At 42.9% G+C, this 25,025-nt stretch overlaps 1 protein-coding gene across 1 annotated transcript in view; it reads right to left on the bottom strand.

Annotated features, from left to right (window-relative positions):
• Positions 1-24,809, bottom strand: part of RTF1 (RTF1 homolog, Paf1/RNA polymerase II complex component) — a 50,246-nt gene extending 25,437 nt beyond the window's left edge. Inside the window, exons 1-2 of the mRNA XM_088024730.1 lie at positions 24,597-24,809; positions 11,286-11,396 (exon numbers count right to left, since the gene is read on the bottom strand). Of these exons, the coding sequence (XP_087880856.1) occupies positions 11,286-11,396; positions 24,597-24,794 (309 nt within the window). The 5' untranslated portion in view covers positions 24,795-24,809. The remainder of the gene's footprint in view (positions 1-11,285; positions 11,397-24,596) is intronic.
• Positions 24,810-25,025: the final 216 nt, after the last annotated feature.

Genomic DNA, 25,025 nt, shown 5'->3' with positions numbered 1-25,025 from the left:
GATGTGGGGCTCGATCCCAGGACACCGGAATCATGACCTGAGCCAAAGGCAGACGCTTAACGACCGAGCTACCCAGGTGCCCCTAAAGCCTACTTTTCAACCATTTCAAACTTTAATCACTCAAGGAAGATAATTTTTAGGTCAGTTTGGAAGAATTCAAAAGAGGCGAAAGGGTTCAATTTCTTAGTCAACTGAGCTAAAATGTATCAACTTCCCATGCTGACAATACACATATTTCTACAGGCAATAATGTATAAAACACCTTTTGTATGGGCTTTGGTTACAAGAAATAGCACACCTACACACATAATAAGTAGTCAATAGTTACTGGTTGGTTATGAAACCTCTTCCAGTGTGTCTTGGCCCTTGGTAATTCTACCAATGGGAATATGAAGAAGCCAAGAGGGTAAAGATTGAGCTACCAGTGTCACATGTGTGTTAAGAGTGGCTAGGTCTATTTCTGCCTACAGGTTGCAGTTTCTCATGTGCAACAGAGTCAATTCTGAACTCCCTAGAAGGGGGAAAAAGTTTCTATGAGAGCAAAAAAGGTGAATGTTAAATCAGGTCACACAGGTGAGTCGAATACAGGATGTGCCAGGAAGCTACCCGGCTTCCTTATCCTTCCCCCCTCTATCTGCTTCAATCTGCCACTGCCTGAGTCTAGCAACTGTCACTCATTTGCAGTTTATGCTATTTATCCCTTGGGGGAGAAGGAGGAAAGATAAGAGTAAAAATAGAAGAAAATAAAATGTTTCGACTTCAAAAGGGCTTTCCTGGCTAAATCTGAGTGGGAAGGGAACCTCGTTTTTTTCCTTCCAGCAACTTCAAAAGAAATGAGACAATAAAACCACCTTCATCTCCCATGACAATGACTCAAAAGGGTCTGCCATGCCACTGACAACCAGCGTCACATATATGTGACAGGGTTTTAGGGGAATTGTATGTACATGACTTTACTTTAAAATACAAAATCTTGGGGCACCTGGGTGGCTCAGTCGGTTAAGTGACTGACTCGATTCCATCTCAGGTCATCATCTCAGGATTGTGAGACTGAGCCCTGCAACGGGCTCCAACAGACTCCGTGCTCAGCAGGGAGGCTGCTGGAGATTTCCGCCCCTCTCCTGGCTCATGCTCTCTCTCTCTAAAATAAAAATATATAAGTAAATCTTTTAGAAAGTAAAAAAATAAAAAATACAAATTCTTATGAATATGCCTTTCAGTACTGAGAAGCTGGATTAAGCTGTTTGTATATTTACTTTCTAAAAAAGTATCTTATTTTTGATACAACTTTAAAATCGAATTTTAAAAACAATATATGCTCATTATATGAATCTTTGAAAACCTACAAAAGTATTTTTAAAGTTTTAAAAAAAAAATCACTTGGGGATGCTGGGTGGCACAGATGGTTAAGCGTCCGACTCTTGGTTTTGGCTCAGGTGGTGATCTCAGGGTCGTGAGATCAGGCCCCATGACAGGCTCCATGCTCAGCACAGTCTACTTGAGATTCTCTCTCCCTCTGTCCCTCCTGCTCATGCTCTCTCTCTCTCTCTCTCTCTAAAATAAATAAGTCTTTAAAAAAATTACTTGTATTTCACCACCCAAAGATAAATAATCACTTAAAATGTGGGGGCCAGTCTATTATTTATGTATTATTATTTAATATAGAGAAAGACACTCAAATGAGTTCCAATCATCTTCCAAAGATTTTTTTTTCCTGGAGAATAGATCACATTTGTTTTTTGTTTATTTTATTCTATTTTGATTCCAGTATAGTTGACATACAGTGTTATATTAGTCGCAGATCACATTTGTCATATTTGACTTTTACTCCCATAAACTACAGGTTCCTGAATGGTTTTGGTCTAAGCACCTATTTGAAATATTTGTCCAGCATCTCTTCTCCCAAGATCACGGTCTCTGATAAACCATAAAGGACAGGGTTAAAGCTTATGGCAGGTAACATCAATACAGAAATATCTTAATCAGTTATATAGCCCAGAGGTTGCTCCCCGGTCCCTGCAAAAGACTTGCTCTGTTGACTCTAAGACAGAAGGTAAATGAATCCTTCTTTCATTGCCAGAGTGTGGCAGTAAATGGAGTCTAAAGAATAAAGGACAGGATTAAAGGAATACTCTTAGGCTCTCCCCATCCAGCAGAGAGTACAGGAAATGACCTGGCATTTTATTTTTTATTTTTTTAAAGACTTATTTTAGAGAGGGAAAGTGTGTGTACGCGAGCGTGACTGGGGGGAGGGGCAGAGGGAGAGGACCTTCAAACAGACTCCCTGCTGAGCACGGAGCCCCAGGCGGCGCTCCATCTCAGGACCTGTGAGATCATGACCTGAGCTGAAACCAAGACCAAGAGCCAGGTGCTTAATCGACTGCGCCACCCAGGTGCCCCCTGACTGGTATTTTAAAATGTGTTTTGGGAACTGTGACTCTACTGAAAGGCAGGCTCTGCTGTGACCTTGGACGTGGCACATGGAAGGCAAGCATGGAAAGGTAAGTGCCTGCGGATGGGCGTCTGAGTACAAAGGCCAGAGCGTCCCCAGTGACAGGTGCTCAAAAACAATGTGGGCAAGGGCAAGGATGCATTGCCAGTCAGGAGCGTCACACACATGACTTCCTGTTCGCCTGGGCCTTCTATGTGGAGGCAGGCCCACACTCACCATCAGGGAAGCGTCATGTAGACAAGCAGTTAAGAAAACCTCAAACAGAGACTGGAAAGAAGATGTGTTCTTAACTACTGAATTAAAATGAGCACTGACTCTCGCTGATGTAACAGATACTATAACGGGCAGCATGATCTAATGATATAAGGAGGGTTAGTACCACACAACCCTGTACCAGCTTTAGTGTGTGGGGGTGGTGTAGGCTGGGCCTACTCTGGGAAGCAGCTGACAGACCGGAGGAACATGGGGTGGCAAGCGATTGTTCTGGACTTGGGTAGTATTGAGATGCAGAATTTTGAACATCCTGAGGCAGAAACTTCAAGATTTCAGAGAGGTTATCTCTAATGGGCAAGGAAGATCATATTCGAGGTCTCAGGATCCAGAGTAGAAATCACAGCAGGGCAGTTACTTTGAAATGAATTTACAAGTAAAATGAAATACACTGAGGTTAGTAGTGCTGAAGAACAGGTGGGCTAGTGATAAACTACACTGGGATCAGGGGTTAAAAGAACTGGAATACAGCCCAAGCCCTTCACCTGAGAGTGTTACCTTATCTGTAAAGTAGGAATAATAATATTACCTTGACCACCTATCAGCAGAGTTTGAGACTCAAAGGAGAAAGAATAGAAGTACACAGAGCACATCAGAAACCATGAAGTTCTATATAAAGGCAGGATATTATTTTATGATGGGAAAAGGAAATCAGAACTTCTTTTAGCCTGTTTTAGTATCATTTCTGAATTAGGGGAGTCCAGATGATCTCTATGACCTCTTGGATTTTTAAAGTTGTAGGATTCTTCATGAGGTGGTATACTAAGTCAACGCAACTATCAAAAGGATTCTGTAGTCGTCATTCTAGACCTTAACTAGTGGCCAGCAAAGAGGTATGTGGTGAGGACATGGTTACTGATGTTTTCTTTTTTTTTTTTTAAGATTTTATTTATTTGAGAGAGAGAGAGAGAGAGAGAGAGAGAGAGAGCACAAGAGGGGGGAGGGTCAGAGGGAGAAGCAGACTCTCCGCTAAGCAGGGAGCCCAATGTGGGACTCGATCCCGGGACTCCAGGATCATGACCCGAGCCGAAGGCAGTCGCCCAACCAACTGAGCCACCCAGGTGCCCCTGATTATGTTTTTTTCCCTGAAGGTGGAAAAGGGTCAGCAGAGTTGAAGAGTAAATGCAATTTAACAGAATATTAAAGAGTATGAAGGATAGCTAAAGGACTTGAAGGGTAGCTCAGCTTTCTTTTTCCTTCTACTGTGTAATTAAAGTACAAAAGCTACTACTGTATTCTGTAATCAATCACATATATTTAACTGGAAAACACACAGAATAATCCCTACATTCAGTCACAAAAACTTGCACCCTGATTATGGAGACAAAAACAAAAGTGAAACAGCAGTCATACAAAAAAATGTAAAAGATAATCAGTACCTCCATTCCACTGCTTGGTGGAAGTGTCAGAATGTAAACAAGTTTGAGCAAGTGGTCCATGAAAATCACTTCATTTTTTCCCCAATTTTTTTTTTTTTAAGATTTTATTTATTTATTTGACAGAGAGAGACAGCGAGAGCAGGAACACAAGCAGGGGGAGTGGGAGAGGGAGAAGCAGGCTTCCCGCTGAGCACGGAGCCCGATGTGGGACTCGATCCCAGGACCCTGGGATCATGACCTGAGCTGAAGGCAGACGCTTAACGACTGAGCCACCCAGGTGCCCTTCCCAAATTCTTATGATGAGATTTTATGGTGTCTAGATAAATGAGGTGCTACTGTATGGTTATATCTACATAGCCAAGGACCAAGATGTTAAAAAAAAAAAAAAAAGGCTTGTAAGCAATCCACATAGCTGTTGCTAAAATCAAGTACTAAAGCAGAGTATTCTGACCTAAACTGTAGCGGGTCACCTGTTCCTGACCCCTGAGATCAGATGCAGGAAGTTGGGAGTAGAAAGACTACCAAAAGAGGAGAACAATGGCCACTTCTTACTAACATTCACAGAGGAGAAAGAAAAGGTGTAAAATGCACTACACACAGCTCAATATTTTGGAAGTCCTTATTTCACAATACAAGAACTGCCATTCATAATCATGACTAAATCAGCAAGAAAAACAACCATATATAGTAATATCTATCAAAAAATTTTGCAACTACAATGATTTTCTGGATTTTCAAAGATTTAGTTTCAGGGCGCCTGGGTGGCTCAGTTGGTTAAGCGACTGCCTTCGGCTCAGGTCATGATCCTGGAGTCCCGCGATCGGGTCCCGCATCAGGCTCCCCCTCTGACCCTCTTCCCTCTCGTGCTCTCTCTCTTTCTCTCTCTCTCAAGTAAATAAATAAAATCTTTAAAAAAAAAAAAAGATTTAGTTTCAGTACTGGGGTAATTCATCTACGTGTAACATCTTGTTCCAGAGGTATGGTGTGTATGGAAACTCCACTAAACCAATATACACACAGGGAAATATTATCTTAGCAAGGAAGGCCTTTCTTGAGAGCTTGTGCTAATTAAGTATTATCTGTATGGTAAAGCACTCACAAAATGCTCTTGGATATCTAGGTCGACTTCCCGAAGAAGCTGTTACTAAATGAATTTATAAGTTGTATCATTTTCAAAATGTTCTATTAATAAAAATACTGGAACCAGCAAGAGATAACAGGGTGGGAATAGGAACGCAAATAGATCCAAATGAGAGAATCTGAAAGATCAGATAAGAAAAAGAGAAGGAAGAAGCCTCAGAAAGAAAGTAGAGCAAAATGAAATGGGGGAAAAGCAAGAGGAGAGCAAAGTCTTCAAAGAGGCAAGTGGAAAGAAAAAACAGGTGTGACAAGTACTGAACTACAGGGCTGGGCCAAATGCTTTTATTTCTCAAAAATGCTGCAAACAAGACTATACATGAAACTTTAAAAAATAACTCTCACTTAGGCAGAGGGTGTTAGAAGATAATTCAGCTGTTCCTTACTTTGTCTAATGTAGTTTTATTCAATTCTGAACAATAAAAAAAGGGTGTTGGTTTTTTAATGTGATTTTTACTCATAATAAGGAAATCGGGGCTTCCTTCTTATCTAGCTGTAGCTGTTTCTATGAGATCCACCATGTTTTTTGTGGGTTTTTTTTAAATGATTTTTATTTTTAATTAATTATTTTTAAAAGATTTTATTTATTTGAAAGAGAGCATGGGGGCACCTGGGTGGCTCAGTCATTAGGCATCTGCCTTTGGCTCAGGTCATGATCCCAGGGTCCTGGGATCAAGCCCCATGTAGCGCTCCCCGCTCAGTGGGAAGCTTGCTTCTCCCTCTCCCACTTCCCCTGCTTGTGTTCCCTCTCTTGCTGTGTCTCTCTCTGTCAAATGAATAAATAAAACCGTAAAAAAAAGAAAAAGAAAGAAAGAGAGCATGAGCGGGGGGAGATGGAGCAAACTCTCCACTGAGCAGGGAGCTGACATGGGGCTTGATCCCAGAACCCTGAGATCATGACCTGAGCTGAAGGCAGACACTCAACCAATTGAGCCACCCAGGTGCCCCAAGATTTTTATCTTTAAGTAATCTCTAAATCCAATGTAGGGCTTGAACTCACAACCCCAAGATCAAGAGTCACATGCTCCGCCAACTGAGCAGCCAGGCACACGATCCACCATGTTTTTGAAAAGGATTCTTGGGGGCGCCTGGGTGGCACAGTCGGTTAGGCATCCAACTCTTGATTTCGGCTCAGGTCATGATCTCTCAGTCGTGACATAAAACCCAGTGTAGGGATCCCCACTCGGCAGGGAGTTTGCTTGAGATTTTCTCTCCCTCCCTTTTGCTCCTCCCCAGCCCCCACCCACCCCCCCGCTAAAAAATAAAATCTTAAAAAAAAAAAAAGGATTCTGAACTATTTGATTTAGGACTCTGTTCTAACAAATGGACATTTTTGTTTGGGCCTTTTTTTTTTTTTTTTTAATCCCATCGTGTGAATGAGTGGTGCTAGCTCTCTCCTCCTCCCTGTTATTTTTCCTCCCTGTCACTCCTGTTTGCACCCTTGGTGGTGTTTTTCCTATCAAATGCTTTCAGGGACAGGAAGTGACAGCACCAAAATGCCACACCATGGTCTTATGACCTACCACTGAAGTGCGCTTTCCAATTTCCCAGGCTTGGGCAATGTAAGCCTTACAGAAAGAGTCCTGCATCTTATTTTCACATGTGTCCCAAGATATCACTAAGAATAATCTCTTCACCAAACATAATATACAAGTATATTCTCTTTCATTAAAGTTAGGTTTTCCTCCCTGCAAAGATACTACACACGAAATACCTACTATTCCTTCCCTACTTGAACCTTATGCTTTATGTCCAATGTACCAGTTTCTTCTGCATAGGAAATGTCCATTAACTTCTCTCTCTCCCCCTCTTCTACTGCCCCTGATTAATTAGCTAGATACCTTCTGGCTCTGAACTTAGGGCATGTCTACCCTTTTAACAAACCACCCATTAGCTTTCTAACTCAGTTGTTCTTGACCAGTTTTCTGTCCTAGCAAATCTGAAGGGACTGACATACTTCTACCAGTATTCATGGCTTACTAATAATAACGAACAATAAAAGAGTGGAAGGGGAGAAGGGCTGGAAGGTGTATTTAAAAAAAAAACTCCAGAGTAGCTTCTGGAACAGAAGTTAGATCATAGACTTTACCTAACTGGGAACTGCAACTTGAACAACCAAATTCCAAAAAGGCTATGTTGTAGGTCATACGGATATAAGCGCCATAGCAGGAATCAGAAGACACAGTAAATTACTTCAGTATGTGGTTTTTACCTACAGCGATGTATGAACATCACGAGAGAGGGGAAAAAAAAGCAAAAGCCTCTGCCTCAAACTTCGCATGCTAAGGATCTTGCAGAAGTTCCCTACCTACCTTAGAGTATCTTTAAGGCAGCCATAATTCTGAGTTCAGAGTAATACCACTGAGTTCTCCAGGAGTTGGCAGGATTTCCTTTTTTTATTTTTTTTTATTTTTTTTAAAGATTTTATTTATTTATTTGACAGAGAGTGACAGCGAGAGCAGGAACACAAGTAGGGGGAGTGGGAGAGGGAGAAGCAGGCCTCCCGCTGAGCAGGGAGCCCGATGTGGGACTTGATCCCAGGACCCTGGGATCATGACCTGAGCCGAAGGCAGATGCTTAATGACTCAGCCACCCAGGTGCCCAGGATTTCCTTTTTTTAAAGATTTTTTTAAAATTTATTTATTTGCCAGAGAGAGAGAGAGCAAAGAGAGCATGAGAGTACAAGCAGGGGGAGCGGCAGGCAGAGGGAGAAGTAGCCTCTGTGCTGAGCAAGGAGCCCGATGCGGGACTCGATCCCAGGACCCTAGGATCATGACCTGAGCTGAAGGCAGACGTTTAACTGACTGGCCGGCCACCCAGGTGTCCCGAGGATTTTTTTAAAAAAGTATTTTAATCTTTTTGGACAGTTTGTTTAACTGTCCAAGTTAATGAAATATGCACCCTAACTTTGAGGTGATCTGTGCTAAGCTAGTAGCCTGGGCCAAAGACTGATATGATAATGCAAACCAAAGAGGCACCTTTCAGAATGACCGTGTTATAGAGGCTGCTATTCCGAGTGAGGGCGGGGGGAAGGAGATTGGAGTAGAGCCTGGGACCTGGAGACAGCAGCAAGAGCAAAAAACCTTGTGGGGGAAAGTTATTCAAAGTCTCAGGGAGCAGGGTGCCGCTTGCGTGTCAGCTTGTTCTCTAACAAGCGCATAAGCAGTTGGGTTGCGTTCTAAGGTGAGGACATTTAGACTTGGTTAAGTAGCTGTGAGTGACACAGGGAACTGTAGGCTGTAAAAGCTTTTAGAAACGCTGGATCTACTCTATTACAAGTTTTGGACTCCTCTAATGCTAGGAGGTTGACACACACTCTGCCCTTCTGGTAGAAGCAGCTAAAAAGGATAAAGGGACTCCCTACAGTAACCGCATACCTAGGACTTTGATCTAATGACAGGACTATGGGGAACCAAATACTTCAAAGGATAGTTATTGCTTGTATCTTAAGGAATTGCAAAGACCATAACCATGTTACAGGGTATTCCAGACGCAACACAGATTCAAACTTCTCAGATATTAAGGGGGAACCCACAGAAGCTAACTTTTGAAACATGAAAAATAAAAGTAGTTCATGTAGGAATGGTGGGAAAGGGAATTATTTCAACATTTTCCTGTACTGTCTATGCATTTTTTTAAGAAAAACAAAAAAGTGGGCGCCTGGGTGGCTCAGTTGGTTAAGCGACTGCCTTTGGCTCAGGTCATGATCCTGGAGTCCCAAGATCGAGTCCCGCATTGGGCTCCCTGCTCAGCAGGGAGTCTGCTTCTCCCTCTGACCCTCCCCCCTCTCATGTGCTCTCTCATTCTCTCTCTCAAATAAATAAATAAAATCTTTAAAAAAGAAAAAAAGAAAAACAACAAAAAAGCAAAAAATTACTTCACAGAGCCTACTGCTTTTCTAACAGATTGAGTTATTTTATCAGTTTGAGAGGAATTATAGTTCCTTTAGTTAATATAGTATATTAAAAATAAACAAAAGAAAAAACCCCACATTTTCACTACCTCTTGCTGTGGAAAGCAATTTTAGATTAAATTATTTAAGATTAAGAGAACTTCACTACAGTCAATCAGAATATAATCACTCCTAATTTGCATATGCAGGGCACTGGTAAATATTATTCTAGATGTTAATTAACTTTCATTATAATAAAAACATCTTTTACTTTAGTGGAACTTTAAAACAAAATAAATACACTGTTAAAAATATTTTCCTAGGGGCACCTGTGTGGTTCAGTCACTTAAGTGTCTGACTCAATCTCAGCTTGGGTCTTGATCTCAGGGTTGGTGAGTTCAAACCCCGAGGGGGACTTCACTATCTATCTATCTATCTATCTAATCTATCAATCTATCTATCTATCTATCTATCTATCTATCTATCATCTATCTATCTATCTATCTATCTATCTATCTATCTATCTATCTATCTATTCCCACCCCACCCCCAAAGACTGCAGGGTATGAGCTTCAACAGAAAAGTTATCTGGCCTCTCTCCAGGAAATTACTAAAGGAAAAAAAGTATTTTAAATCAAATGAGGAACACGTAGGAGGGCTTCAAAGACCTTTCCCCTCATCCCTCTCTTCCATTAAAATTCTAGATCCTTTACGACCTTGTTTGGTAGTGGGCAGGTTGGGAAAGTCACCTTGGTTTAAACAATGAACAGCTGAATATTCCTCCTTAAAAATCACCACCATTAGGGGTGCCTGGGTGGCTCAGTTGGTTAAGCGACTGCCTTCGGCTCAGGTCATGATCCTGGAGTCCTGGGATCGAGTCCCACATCACGCTCCCTGCTCAGCAGGGAGTCTGCTTCTCCCTCTGACTACCACCCCTCCCTCAAATAAATCTTAAAAAAAAAAAAAAAAAAAATCACCACCACTGGGGCGCCTGGGTGGCTCAGTAGTTAAGCGTCTGCCTTCGGCTCAGGCCCTGATCCCAGGGTCCTGGAATCGAGCCCCATATCGAGCTCCCTGCTCCGCGGCAAGCCTGCTTCTCCCTCTCTCACGCCCCTTGCTTGTACTCCTCTCGCTATCTCTCTCTGTCAAATAAATAAAAATCTTTAAAAAAAAAAAAAAATTACCACCATCACCCTGAGGCTGTTGATTCAATCTATCCAAAGAAAGCCTCTTGTCTTGCTAAAGTATTTCCCACTAACATACGGCATTCTTTTTTTCTTAATATTTTATTTATTTTTTAAGCCATACCCAACGTGGGGGGGGCACTTCAACTCAGGACCCTAAGATCAAGAGCTGCATGCTCCACTGACTGAGCCAGCCAGGTACCCCAACATATGGCATTCTCTCTTTTTTTTAAGATTTTATTTATTTATTTGACAGAGAGGGACATAGTGAGAGAGGGAACCCAAGCAGAGGGAGTGGGAGAGGGAGAAGCAGGGTTCCCGCAGAGCAGGGAGCCCGACGTGGGGCTCGATCCCAGGACCCTGGGATCATGACCTGAACTGAAGGCAGACAGACACTTAACAACTTAGCCACCCAAGCGCCCTCTCTTTTAATTTTAAGATTTCTTTATTTATTTGAGAGAGTACTTGCACATGAGTGGGGGAAGGGGCAGAGGGAGAGAATCTTCATGCAGACCCCTTGCTGAGCACAGAGCCCAATAGGGGGCTCGATCTCATAGCCCTGAGATCATGACCTGAGCTGAAATCAAGAGTCCGATGCTTAACTGACTGAGCCACCCAGGAGCCCCCAGAATTTCTTTTCTAACATGAGAGTGGAATGAAAACAATGACAAAAAATAGATAAAATAAAGAGATGAAGACTAACAGGTTGTGCGTCTTCTTTTGCAACAGGGCTGGAAACAAGCCACTAAACGATGACCGCAAGTGCCCTGCAGAGGGGCCCACCAGGTAACCGAAAGCACAAGGACACATGACAATTCGAGAGCTTTCCTTACACAATTTTCTTTCCCTAAGAAGTTCTGGTAGATCTTAGGCAGTAAGGTCTCCGTTTAAGGAAAAGAGGCTGTCAGGAGTCACCACCTCAGGGGCCTCAAATACCACGCAGTCCTGGGGCCGAGCCCCTCCACACCCACCTCATCATCACTGTTGGATGTCTCAGAGTCTGAGGAGGCTGCAGGCTGACTCACAGGCGGCTCCTTCTCCTCAGAGTCACTTCGCTTCCGCTTTGCCAGGGACAAGAGCTCCTAACAGGGCAGAAGTAGATACATGAGTTTGGCTCAACAGAGAAAAAACATTCAAGAATAGCCAAATGCCCCCCTTCCCTAGGTCTCTTCCACCTCTTTGTGCTTTCAATTCAAAGTTGTCATCATGGGAACTTTAATCACGAATAGACTGACTGCCAGTATTCCTAAGCACTAAAGACAAAATCTGTCCCTTTCTTCTTAATGGGAAATGTTATGTCTGAAATGGAAAAATGACTAGAAAACTGAACTGGAGGTTACTCCTAAACTGTCACCATTTCCTCTATAAGCTACACAAGTACTGACTCTTAGGAATTGATATGAGAACCATATTTTCAAAGGTAATTTGCTCAATGTTCGAACTGGTATAGCTAATACTCCAAGCATCCTCTTATTGTAAATCATGGAAAAACTGGATTTGTGCGATTGTTCTGAATAAGCTGACAAACTACAAGTTTCTAAGATAATTTTTTTTGGGGGGGCCCCATACCCAACAAGGAGCCCAGAGCGGGGCTTGAACTCCTGACCCCGAGATCAAGACCTGAGCTGAGATCAAGAGTCAGATGCTTAACCAACTGAGCCACCCAGGCGCCCTTCTAAGATCATCTTTTATTTTGAATGCTTGAACCAGGAGGGAAAATAAATATATTTTTGGTGTTTAATCCAGAGCCTGACAACAAGCAGTAAGTGTTCTGGCATCTACATCAGTATCCTAATTTGACAACCCAAATGTTCCCATTCACCACCTCTGCTTTGTCCTGGTGATTTATGAGAGATTACAGGGGGAGGGATGTGCCACTAAGTGTCATGACTAGAACCAGAATTTGCTTTCACATGGTTCCTCTCTCCTCTTACTTCTCACCAACTCAGTTCAGTCACTCAAATATGCAACAAAAGGAAACTTCTCTGGTTCTTACCCTCTGTATTATCAGTACCAGTCCAAAATTATACTGTACTTACTAGGCACCAAGTACTTTTCTAAGTATCTAACATTTAATCTTCATGACAACCTGAAGGTAGTAAGTATTGTCATCATCCCCATTTGAAGATAAAGAAACTAAGCAGCAGGAGAGGTTAGAAACCTACTCAGGGTAACACAGCTCGTACATGATAGAGCCAGAATTCAAACCAGGGCAGACAGACCCTACCTTGTAATTCAGTCATGGTTTACCAATCTAAAACATTTTTCCCTTCTGCCAAAAAAGAGAAAAATACAACTAATAAATACTAGTAGTATTATTTCTTGATGATGATGGTGCTATACAATTATAAGTCAAGTGCCAAGATGGATTTTAAAATAATAGACTTGCTACAAAGTATCTGTTTTCTTCTTCCAGTCTCTTTCTATTTTAGGTGTATACTCCCCTGGCCAGAATGAGAAAATGACCTTCTCAGATTAACAGCTGACCTGCTCTCTTCCTTCATAAGTAGTCATGAAATGTTACTCTTCTCATTTCACTGAAGAGAGGTACCACATCAACTTCCTGAAAAGGCTGAAGATCATAAGAACGCTCTACTTTTTCATTCCAAAATAGAAACTCCTATTGACCAATGCAAATTACAGCAATAAGTATGTGTGTTTACTGTCTTTTAAAAACCTGAGGGGGCACCTGGCTGGCTTAGTTGGTGGAGCATGCCTCTTGATCTTGGGGTTGTGCGTTTGAGCCCCCATTGGGTATAGATTACTTAAAAATAAAATCTTAAAAAACAAAAACAAAAACAGGGGCACCTGGGTGGCTCAGTCAGTTATGCAGCTGGCTTCAGCTGAGATTATGATCTTGGGTCCTGGGATTGAGCCCTGCAATAGGCTCTGTGCTCAGTGGGGAGTTTGCTTGTTCTCCCTTTGCTCCTCCTTCCACTCATGTGCGTGCTCTCTCTCTCTCTCTCTCTTGCTGATACATGAAATCTTTAAAAAATAAATAAATAGGGACGCCTGGGTGGCTCAGTTTGTTAAGCGGCTGCCTTCAGCTCAGGTCATGATCCTAAGGTCTTCGGATCAAGTCCCGCATCGGGAATCCTTGCTCAGCAGGGAGCCTGCTTTTCCCTCTGCCTGCCACTCTCCCAGCTTGTGCTCGCTCGCTTGCTCTCTCTGATTAAAAAATAAAAATAAATAAAATTAAAAATAAATAAAATTGAAGGAAAAAAACCCAAGGTGTAACTTACAGATAGTACATTTTATCCTTTCTTATGCATAAATTCTAAGAATTTGACAAATGCATACAGTTTAACTATTCCCACAATCAAGATATAGGACAGTTCTATCATCCCCATAAATATTGCTGAAATTTACATTTGATCAAGAGGAGTTACTGTTTTGGTATTAAAAAAAGTAGTGTTCTTATAATCTTTAGCCTTTTCAGGAAGTTAGTGCTCTTTATATCCCTCCCTCCATCCTCCAACAACCACAGACCTGTTGTAGAATATCACATAAATAGAACCGTATAGTATGCAGCGTTTGAGTCTGGCTTTTTAGCATAATGCATTTGAGATTCATCCATGCTGCAGCACATATTAGTAGTTTGTTCCTTTTTATTGTTAAGTAGTATTCCATTGTGTGGATGTACCACACTTTACCACTTGAAAAACATCTGGGTTGTTTCCATTTGGAGGCAATTACATGTTCATACCCAGGTTTTTGTGTACATGTAAGATTTTTTTTTTTTTTAAGATTTATTTTAGGGGCGCCTGGGTGACTCAGTTGGTTAAGCATCTGACTCTTGATTTCAGCTCAGGTCATGATCTCCAGGTCCTGGGATTGAGCCCACATCAAGCCTCCTGCTCAGGGGGGACTCTGCTTCACCCTTTCCCTCTCTCTCTGCCCCTCCCTGCTGCCGTGCTCTCTCTCCCAAATAAATTTTTTAAAAATCTTAAAAAAAAAAAAAAGATCTATTTGAGAGAGAGTGCATGTGGGCGAGATAGCGCAAGTGGGAGGGGGATGGCCAGAGGGAGAAGGAGAGAAAAATCCTCATCCCTGCTAAGTGTGGAGCCCAATGTTGGGCTTGATCCCAGGACCCTGAGATCATGACTTGAGCCAAAATCGAGTCAGATGCTTAACTGACTGAGCCACCCAGGTACCCCTAAATTAAGTTTTTATTTCACTTGTGTAAATACCTAGAAGTGGGATTGCTGGATTACCTGGTAACTGGCATACAGCCTTTACTATTATCTTTTTCCCCACATTACCTTAATGTGAATTTTATAAAATTTAGAAAGATTTCTGGCAAGTAATCTCTTTCCTGACCCTCTGAGGTCCACAAATGCACTAGAAATCTGTTTTAATACCAACTCATTATAACAGGGGTTTAGGTAACTATCAATCAAATCCTACCCTCAAACATCACTATTATTAGTAGACATTCATTAAAAGTTACTATAACTGAAGTGTTAAAATGTTAATACTTCCTGCTAAAGTTCCACTCTATACTAAAAACCTAACAATGGCTCTCCTTTATCAACAAACAACTGCATCTGATAGACACAGTCCCTCTTCTCCTATGACATAAATATCATATTAACAATAGTATGGTGACAGCAAAGACCTTCCTAATAGTGTGATATATACCCTTTCCACAAGTTAAGATTTGTACAGGAAGTTACTGGGGGAACGCATGGCAAGGTTACTCTTTATAGTTAAGTCCCCTAGTCTACTGAGGGCTTAAAAGTACGGCTAAACAGACCAACGTGCAACAGAAAGGTCTTTCCAACATGCACAGGTGAAGAGACCACCAGATTTACTACTTGTAGTGGACTTGAAAAAGCCAATCTAAACCTAATTCATGCACAGGGTGTAGGTCCATCTGCAGCTCTGTCCTAACAGCTGGATTCATCTGTACCATGCTAGTTGAGACGATTCTGTGTCCAGTGGTTCTCTCTCACCACTGTCCCTTATTTCATCTCATCCAGTGAAAACCTTCCCTACTTATCTTGGTATTTGTCTAAGGGAATGGCAGTCGGGGGTGACAGCATGGTATATCAAATTTAAGCTGAACTAAAGATCTGGTTAAACCAAGGCCAATGCCCAACATACTACAGGTATGGCTGTGTAGGACACATCTGGCTTCTAGAGCAGTTTCATTAACATTGCTTAAAAGCCTTATTTAACGTTAAACTGGACTGCCAAAACTCAGACCCTAAAATAAAGCAAACCTAACTGCACTTACGTAATGATTGTTAAAATAGCATTTTTCTGGTTAAGATTAGAATTGTAATCCCATCAACACGTGAAGACTCATAAACCTCAAGACTTAATTCCCCCCCCTTCACAGTATACATTTTGTGATGTCATGTCAGGATCAATTGATAATAAAGCAACTTAGCTCCCTCTCACTTAAAGGAAATTAAATCTCATCTGTTTAATCAAACCTCCTATGATCACATGAAAGTGGGATACATATTCTACACCACAGAAATGAGACTAAAAGCCCATATGGATAGGCCCTAGGGGTTTCTATGGCTAATTAGCATGCTGAGGTCTTTTTCCCTTATTCATTCCACAAATATAAGTACTGCAAATAATTACTACTAGCTAGCGTGACCACACATCTTGGTTTGCTCAGGACTGTCCTGGTTTTAGCACTGAAAGTCCTGAATTCTAGGAAACTCCTCAGTTCCAGGCAAACCGGGACAGATGGTCACCCTACTACCAGCACCTATCATGTACCACTGAGCCCTGGGTAGACAGTCATGAAGAAAGGATACATAGTCCTTGACCTCATGGAATTTAAAACTGAGTGAGGGAGACAGGAAATAAACAGAAACAACTCATTATATCTCCTGATAAGTGCTAAGAAGGAAGTGAATCAAGTCAATGAGGAATAGATCTATGACAGGGTGATCTGTGGGGGCTTCTCGGAGACAACGGCGTTTAGGCTGAGACTAGAAACTCAGAAGGAAAGAGAGGTGCAGTTTTCTGGACAGAAATCTCCAGATGGAATAGCTAAGGCCCTGAACTGGCAAGAGCTGGGCTTGGTCAAAGAGCTGAAGAAGAACCGGGGAAAAAAAAAAAAAGAACTGAAGAAGAACCAATGTGACTGGAGCTTAGCAGGCAAGGGGGAGAACAGAGTAAAGTTGGTTAGAGGTAAGAAGAGAAGAGTGTATTCCACGGTTTATAAAGCAAGACCAGGAGCAAGCATTCTTATTTGAAGGCAAGGGGAAGTCATCAAATGGTTTTAGGTGGAGTAACCATCCCCAGAGGATTTTCTTAAAGAGGACTCTGACTGATAGAGGAACAGACCAGAGGGGCCAGAGTGGAAGTACAGGAAGGAGTCAGAAGAAATCCATAGCAATGTCATCAGAGTGGATGGTGACCTGGACATGGGAAGTAGTTACAGGGACAAAGAGAAGAGGGAGAACTAGAGAGATAATGAGGAAAGAGTAGTAATTCACATAAGTTTAAATCTGATATGTTGGGGTACCTGCATGGCGGCTCAGTCAGTTAAGTGTCTGACTCTTGATTTGGGCTCAGGTCATGACCTTAGGGTTGTGAGATTGAGCCCCACATGGGGCTCCGCACTGGGCATGGGGCCTGCTTAAGATTCTCCCTCTCCCTCTGCCCTTCCCCATCTCTCTCTCTCTCTCTCCCTTTCCTTTACTCCCTCCCCCTCTATTAAAGAAAAGAAACAGATTTGAGATGTTAATTCCTATTCTTTCTTTCATATCAAAACTATAGGTAGAGGAACAGGATTCCAATGATGGACACTTGGCTACCTTTCAAGAGTAAGGAATGGAGCCATTGGGTGTATGTATGTTTTTGGGACAGAGGTATTTGTTTTGCTGGAACTGTTTCAACAAACATCTACTATTTTTATTTTTTAATGTTTGAGAAAAGATTTATTTATTTGACAGAGAGAGAGACAGCACACGCACGTGCATGCCCAAGTGGGAGGTGGGGCAGAGGGAGAGGGAGAGAGAGGGAGAAAAGCAGAATCCCTGCTGAGTGTGGAGCCTGACGTGGGGCTCAGTCCCAGGACCCTGAGATCATGACCTGAGCCGAAATCAAGAGTCAGATGTTTCGGGATGCCTGGGTGGCTCAATAGGTTAAGCATCTGCCTTCGGCTCAGGTCATAATCCCAGGGTCCTGGGATTGAGTCCAGCATCAGGATCCTTGCTCAGTGGGGAGCCTGCTTCTTAGTCTCCCTCTGCTGCTCCCCCTGCTCGTGCTCTCACATGCTCTCTCTCTCTCTGGCAAATAAATAAATAAAATCTTTAAAAAAAAAAAAAAGAAGAGTTGGATGCTTGACTGACTGAGCCACCCAGGTGTCCCGCTACTATTTTTATTGAAAGAAAATAAATCCAAACAATGAACATATATACAAAAACCTTTCTGAGTTAATTCCAAAGTGGCAGTATAAAATCCTTTATATTTCAGATGATTGGCACTAAATGTGGCAACTTCCTCTTCAAATTTCCAGCCAAGTAATTATAATTGTAGATAAAATACTGACTTGTAAAAATGCCCACAGTTGTTGCAAAATTGACAAAATCATTTTTCAACCCATTCAAAACAAAAGGTACAGAAAATTTTTAAAAATTCTACTATTGTTACTTGTTTTTACTTGGTTTCCTTTTCTAATATACTTTCTAATATACATTTTTTCTACACCTTAAAGAAGGGTTATCAGTATTACAGTAGAGGGACTGAAGTAAGAACTCCCAAATTGACGCTCTTATCTCTGAGTAATCCTGCTGTAACCAGAAAAGTCAGAAAACTTTCCACCATGGATATGCCAAGTAGCATTTGCATATTCAACAAGATTAAGTGCTTACTCCGTGTCAGGCATTATTTTCTCTCTCTTTTTTTTAACGATTTTATTTATTTATTCCAGAGAGAGAGAGAGAGAGAGAGAGCGTGCAAGTGAGCAGGGGGAAGAGCAGAGGGACAGAGACAAGCAGACTCCGCACTGAGTGCAGAGCCCAATGCAGGGCTGGATCTCAGGACCCTGAGACCATGACCTAAGCCGAAGCCAAGAGTCGGATGCTCAACCAACTGAGCCACCCACGCGCCCCAGGCAGGCATTATTTTCAACTACCTACTTGAGGTCTCCACTTAGATCTCTCACGGACAACTTTAAACTCTTCACCTTTAAATCTGATCTTCCTCTGCGTTCCCCATCTCATGCCAGGACTTCCTCTTCCTCACCCCCAACATCCAATCAATCATCAAGTCCTTTCTTTATCCTGAATATTCTGTCCAATCAATCTACATCTGTTGTCTCTGTGAGTACCATACCAGTCCAAGTCAGGCATTCATTCAGCAAACATTGACAGGGTACCCGCTGCATACCAGGCCCTGTCCTAAGTGCAGGGATACTGCAGTGAACAAACAGCCTTGCCTTCCTGGAGCTTCCATTCTAGTAGAACTTACGTTTTCCACCATCTCTCGCCTGGACTCCTCTCTCTGCCACCTAACTGGTGTCCCTTCTCCAGATTACTCTCCACGTAACAGCCTAAAGCAAACCTTTTTTTTTTTTTTTTGAGAGAGAGAGTGCACACGCAAGAGAGAGCACAAGCAGGGGGAGCAGCAGAGGGAGAGGGAGAAGTAGGTTCCTGGCTGAGCAGGGAGCCTGATGCGGGGCTCGATCCCAGGATCCTGGGATCATGACCTGAGCTGAAGGCAGACGCTTAACTGGCATCCCCTAAACAAACTTTTTAAAAAACAAATGTGAACACCTCTTCAAGCTTAAAATCCTTCAGTGGTTTCTCATTACCCTCAGAATCACGTCCAAAGTCCCTTAACATTGCCAACATGGCCCCACCAATAACTTTAAAACTTCTTTTTAACCCCAGCCCACAGTAAGATCAATTCTACCTCATGAGCCAGTATACATGTACATGCATATATGCAAAACAGAGGTTACAGAAAACAATACTCCTTTTTACTAAGTCTGACACATGATGTTTTCTTTCTTTCTAAGATTTTTTAAAAGTAATCACTACACCCAACATGGGGCTCAAACTTACAACCCCAAGATCAAAAGTCACATGCTCTACCGACTGAGCCAGCCAGGCACCCCTGATGTTTTCTATTTGATTCAATTTCATTTTCATTTTTAATGCTGGTTGTGATTCACAAAACTGACTTTTCGATCTTCAAAGGGTCCAAACAGGGACTACTGCAGCTTCCTCTGTACCTTCTCTCTCCAACTTGTTATATTCCAGTCACTGTGTGTTTCTTTCAGTTTCATTAGGGTGCTAGGTCCTTCCTGCCCCAATGCTTTTGAGCATGCTGGTCCCTCAACCATGAACACTCAACATGTCTCTGTACTCTTCAGTCTCCTAATCTTTTCCTTAACACATATTCCAAGTCTGTTTAAGTGTTACTCCCTCCAGGGTAGTCTAGGGCCATTTGTCACAATCTCACAGTATCCTCGCTCTTCCCTCATAGCCTCTAGTGAAACTGTGAGGAAATGACTCTCTGGGCAATGCCTGCCCCACACTCAACACCCTCCTGTCTCCTCTAATCTCCTTGAAAGTGGAAACTGCTTCCATTTTGTTCACCCAGTAGCCTCAGTGCCTAACACTGTCTAACACATTTGTTGAAAGATAAACAATCTCTGCCTTTGGGGAACTTAGAGTCTAGGAAGGGAGCAATAAGTGCACCAATAGATCTGGCGTTGAATTTTTCCTAAAAGCCTCTCTGCTAAAGCTCCCCAGCGACTCAATCTTGCCTGCATGGGAAAAGGTGAGTGAAATTAGCAAATGAGTTACATCAAGCTGGATGCAACATTATGACACAAATTAAAAACTTCAAAGTTAACACTGACACTTCTCACAAGTTTTTCATCCTAGACTTCTATGAAATACAAAAAAGACTATAAAAAGCAGCACAACTTTTAAACTTCCCAACTCTGGTGCCTGGGTGGCTCAGTCTGTTAAGCATCTGCCTTCAGCTCAGGTCATGATCTCAGGGTCCTGGGATCAAGTCCTGTGTTGGGCTCCCTGCTCAGCGGGGAGTCTGCTCCTCCCTCTCCCTCTCCCCCAGCTTGTGCTCTCACTCACTCACTCTCTCAAATAAATAAAATCTTTTTTTTTAAATAAATTTCCCAACTTTTATGGGGAAGGCTTATGGAAGGATACTTTATACTTTATATAAATGCCATAACAATGGCATTTTTTTACATATAATACCTAAAAATAACTCCTAGAAAATACTTAGGGGTCTGTTCTTCCAAAGACAAATGTAATTATTGCTACTTCAAGTATCATAAGCAGAGAAAAAGAGGATATGACAACATCACCATTTTAAATGAAAGGAAATTATGAAATAAAGCATTCCAGTATGCAAGTAGCTCAATTTTTTTTTCTTGAGAAAGGCAGAGTACAGTTTTTATAAGTACTGAGTTGTATTAATCTGAATAGAGAACTCTATTCCTTTATTATTTTGGATGCTTTTCATTTTATAAGACCCACTGCATAAATATTATTCCATAACGAGTGACATACATTATTTCCATGGAAGTACATGATGGGGAAACAAAAAAACCTAGGTTTGCCTCTAACTCTTTTCCAAGAGGTGGCAAAAGCAAGTATCTTCAGGATTTGCAATTTTAAAAATGTTCAACATGGGGTGCCTGGGGGGGGGGGCGCAGTTAAGCTGACTCTTGGTTTTGGCTCAGGTTGTGATTTCAGGGTCGTGAGATAGAGCCCCGCATCCAGCTCTGTGCTGAGTGCAGAGTCTTGCTTGAGATTCTCTCTCCCACTCATGTGTGCTCACTAGCTCGCACACTTTCTCTAAAATAAATAAATCCTAAAAAAAAATGTTGAAGAAAGGGTGTGCCCAACATAAAAAATAAGGTCACTATCAGGTCACATGTTAAAAGAAATCCTTCAAATTCTCAAAGGTCTGAGTTTGTTTTGTTTTTTTTAAAAGATTTTATTTATTTATTTGACAGAGAGAGAGGGAACACAAGCAAGTGGAGTGGGAGAGGTAGAAGCAGCCTGCTGAGCAGGGAGCCCAACATGGTGCTCAATCCCAGGACCCTGGGACCATGACCTGAGCCGAAGGCAAACGTTTAACAACTGAGCTACCCAGGCGCCCCTCAAAGGTCCGAGTTTTTAAAACCTTTCAAAGCTAAAACAATTTTAAACTACTCCAATTCAGTTCCTACACACCTCTCTTCCCATCGTGAAGAAAGGGAAAAAAGGAAACAGGCCTCAATAAAAAGCATCCCAACAATTCAAAGAGCCTCAGGGATTTAAAAGCCAACAGCTTTGCTACCTCAAACATCTCCGTCGAGTTTCTTCAGTTGTGCACACACTATAGCTGGGACAAGAGGCTATTTTTCTCCCAAACTACTTAGAGTGTCTTACCAAAAAGATTAACTTGCACACAGACAGTGGTCTCAATCATTAACATAAATGAGTACCTGGGCTGTACCTGGTAAAAATGCAGAGTCCAGGGCTCTATCCCCTGAGGGTCTGATTCAGTAGGTCTGGGATGGGAGCCCCTGCAAAGTACATTTTAAATAAGCAACCCAGGCAGCTTCTGACACAGGTGGCCCTCCTCCCACCACCAGGAAGAATCAGCATAGTAGGCTCACCTGCCTCACTTTCAGCAAGGACTAAGTTGGAAATACTATTTCTGACATAATGACTTCTATTCCCATCCGGAAAATCTGAGAACAAAGGACCTCCTTTCTAACCGCTTTACTCTTATACTAGACACTCAGAGGTTTGTTATGGTTTTGTCTTTTCCACAAGGACCTTACACTAGACAGCAAATATGATATTATACCCCCAATGAAGACCCAGAACTAGATGAAGCAGTCCAAGGCATCTTGGTTAGAAAGGCCCAGATGCATTAATTTTGTTCTGAGGATTCCCAAGACCCCCAAACCAGCCTGACTTTGAACTTCTGCTAACGGTCTCTGGTGAAAACTAGAGGGCAGAGATCTTTGTTTTTGATTACTCTGAGAGCCTGGTGCAGCGCTGAACAGATAGATAGACAGAAGGCACAGGTGCCTCTGTTAGGATGTGCTGGGAAAGGGAATTTTGATCTGGTTCCCATCTGATAAAAGAATGCCAATGACAGTGGTTGAAGAGGAGAAAGTTGAAATTGCTGTTAAATTGTGTTAGGTATTACTTACAAATTTTATGCTAATTTCTTTTTATAAATAGATAGAGCTGGGTTTAAAGTTGCAATCCCTTCTAGTGTCCACTTTGGAAGAGCTCTTTGTGGATCAGGTAAAACCTCTTTACCACAAAAGGAAGCTCTGAACTCATTTCATTGTTAGAATTCTGTGGAAAATCATTACAGACAGAGTAATTTGCAGCTTAGTTCATTCATCCTCAGAACAGATGTCCTGGAGTGCTTTACCAAGGAAGCTCCCAAATAATCTTTTTAATTGATGTAACAATTTCCTCCAAACTATTCAATGTACTTTACAAACATGAATTCTAGCAACGCGGAAAATGACCATGAAACACATTCTCAATCTGCACTATGAAAAATTAAAAGACTAACAGATTAAGTTGGTATAGTGAAGAGTACGTGCCTTACTATCGTGCAGATTTGGAGTTCAAATTCCAACTGTACCACTAAAAAGTTGTGTAAATCTAGATATGTTACTTCTTCAATCTCCATCTTCCTCATATGTAAAATGGAGAAAATGATACCAAGTTCACCATAATTTGAAAACTTGACAATGTAAATAAAGTACTTAATTGAGGTGACTAGTTCACCTCAAGCACTATGTAAATGGTAGCTGATGTTTTTATTGGAAATACCCACATTTCTAGATAAAAAAAAAAGTTCTAATCCTCTTAAGTACCAGTCTAAAATTATCGAACAAATTTTTCCAGCCAAGAATATATTTTTTATATTTTTGTAAATTTCAGGAGCCTTTCAGTGAGAACATTTTCAATTTACCTTTCAATTCCTATCCCCAAACAAGGTTTTCTCCCTTTGATGAAGCCCCACAACTTTCCCACCTCCATACCACCATTTTCGAAACAGTCCTCTTTTCTTCAATACATTTCCAGTCCTTCCTTCTTAAAGTCCACCCCTTTTACGCCCTAATACTTTAGTCCTGAGACTTGTGGCCTAATACAAAGAACCCCCAAGAAGCCATTGATACAAAAGCCTTAGTTTGCAAGTGCTTGTACCAATATTAATTCTTAAAAATACTTGATCCTTATAATAGCCCAATTTGATACTCAAAGCTAATGTTGTATCTAGATTTTACAGTTACAGACAAAAGATACATAGCTATAAAACAGCACAGCCAGCCTAGAACTCAAAATTTCAGATTCTAAGTTCAGTACTCCCTCAACTTATACAGCTACTACCTCTTGCATATTCTTCGTATCATTTGTTCCCAAAACACGAAGGGAAACTGTCTTTGAATCTTCTGGTATCACCAGAGCACTGTTGTAAAGGACAGCTTCCTCCCTACAGTATTTTCCAGAGCATAAAAACAGTTCAACCCCAAGACAGTGAGACCAAAAGTTACTTTCAATGGTTCCTGCACAATCTTCAAGTAAGAAAGAATTCTAGGATGCTGCATGAAAAGAGCCAAGAGGCCTCAGTCATAGTCCTTCCAAGTCGTCCTATATATTTATCCACTTCTGCCCTCTTTCCTTCTCCCAGGAGTTTTCTTTGGTCTGACATCTCAACGGGGACCCTTCTCAACCACAAACGACCCTAGCTGCCAAATAGATTTGTGACCACTGCTAAGTCTTCCTCATCAAGCACCGCATAGGTTCCCCGGAACGTTTAAGGGTGTCTCTCCTCCAGGTCCACACCTCTAGTCTGAAAAACTTCATCTTCCAGAGCCCGCACCATCTCGCCCCCCGCCCCCACCACCCCACACTCACCCTTGCACCTCCTCCAAAATCTCCCAGCCTCCCGGGTTGGCGGGCGATACTTCCTATCTCTCTGGGCCCGGATCGCCAGGCCTGCAGCCCGCTGCTCCGATCTGACCCCGGCAGATCACGGACCCCTCTGGTCCCCCGAGCCCGAGGCCCACCAGCCTGGTCCCTGCCCCGCCTCCCCGCCCAAGGCGCCAAGTCCTCTGGGCTCCGTCTCCAGGCCCCGTCCGGACTCCGAGGGCCCCGGGAGCTGCGGGGAGGACAAGAAAGAGGTGGCAGCGGAGGTCAGGGCACGGGGCGGGCCGGGAGGCCCCGGGCCCGGCCGGCTCCAGGCTCCCGTGGCCCGGAGTCAGCCCTCCCGCTCCGCCGGCCCGCGCCTCCGCGGCCTGCCCTCACCTGATCCAGGTTCTCATCGCTGCCGCTGTCCTCCGTGTCCGAGTCGATCACGACGCGGCCTTTCCGCTTCTTTACCATGGTGGTCCCCCGGCTCCCACGCCGGACGCCGCCCGGACTCCCCTCTTGCCCGCCTGCCAGTGGGACCGCCACTGCCGCCGCCGCCGCCGCCGCTCGACCCACACAAAGGCGACCGCGCATGCGCGCTCCGCTCCGCCCCTGGCCCCGCCCCCCGCTCGTCGCACGCCGTTCGCCGGCGCCCAGTGCCCCGCCCTGCCCCTCCCCCGACGCAGCGTGGGAGGCGGGCCCCCGTACAGGGTTGGGTTCCGGACAGTGGACAGCGGTCCTGTACCCTGCGCGGGCCCCTGGTAGTTTTGGGTGTGTCTCCAATGCGGGGCCAAAGCTTGGTGTGCTACGTACCTGTAGTGAACT

Source organism: Eumetopias jubatus, unplaced genomic scaffold (genome assembly GCF_037043125.1).
Source record: "Eumetopias jubatus isolate StellerSeaLion01/CBP00866 unplaced genomic scaffold, mEumJub1_p1.0 scaffold_7, whole genome shotgun sequence".
Classification (NCBI taxonomy): Eukaryota; Metazoa; Chordata; class Mammalia; order Carnivora; family Otariidae; genus Eumetopias; species Eumetopias jubatus.
The sequence above is the reverse complement of the archived record's forward strand: the minus strand, read 5'-3'. Positions and strand labels throughout refer to the sequence as shown.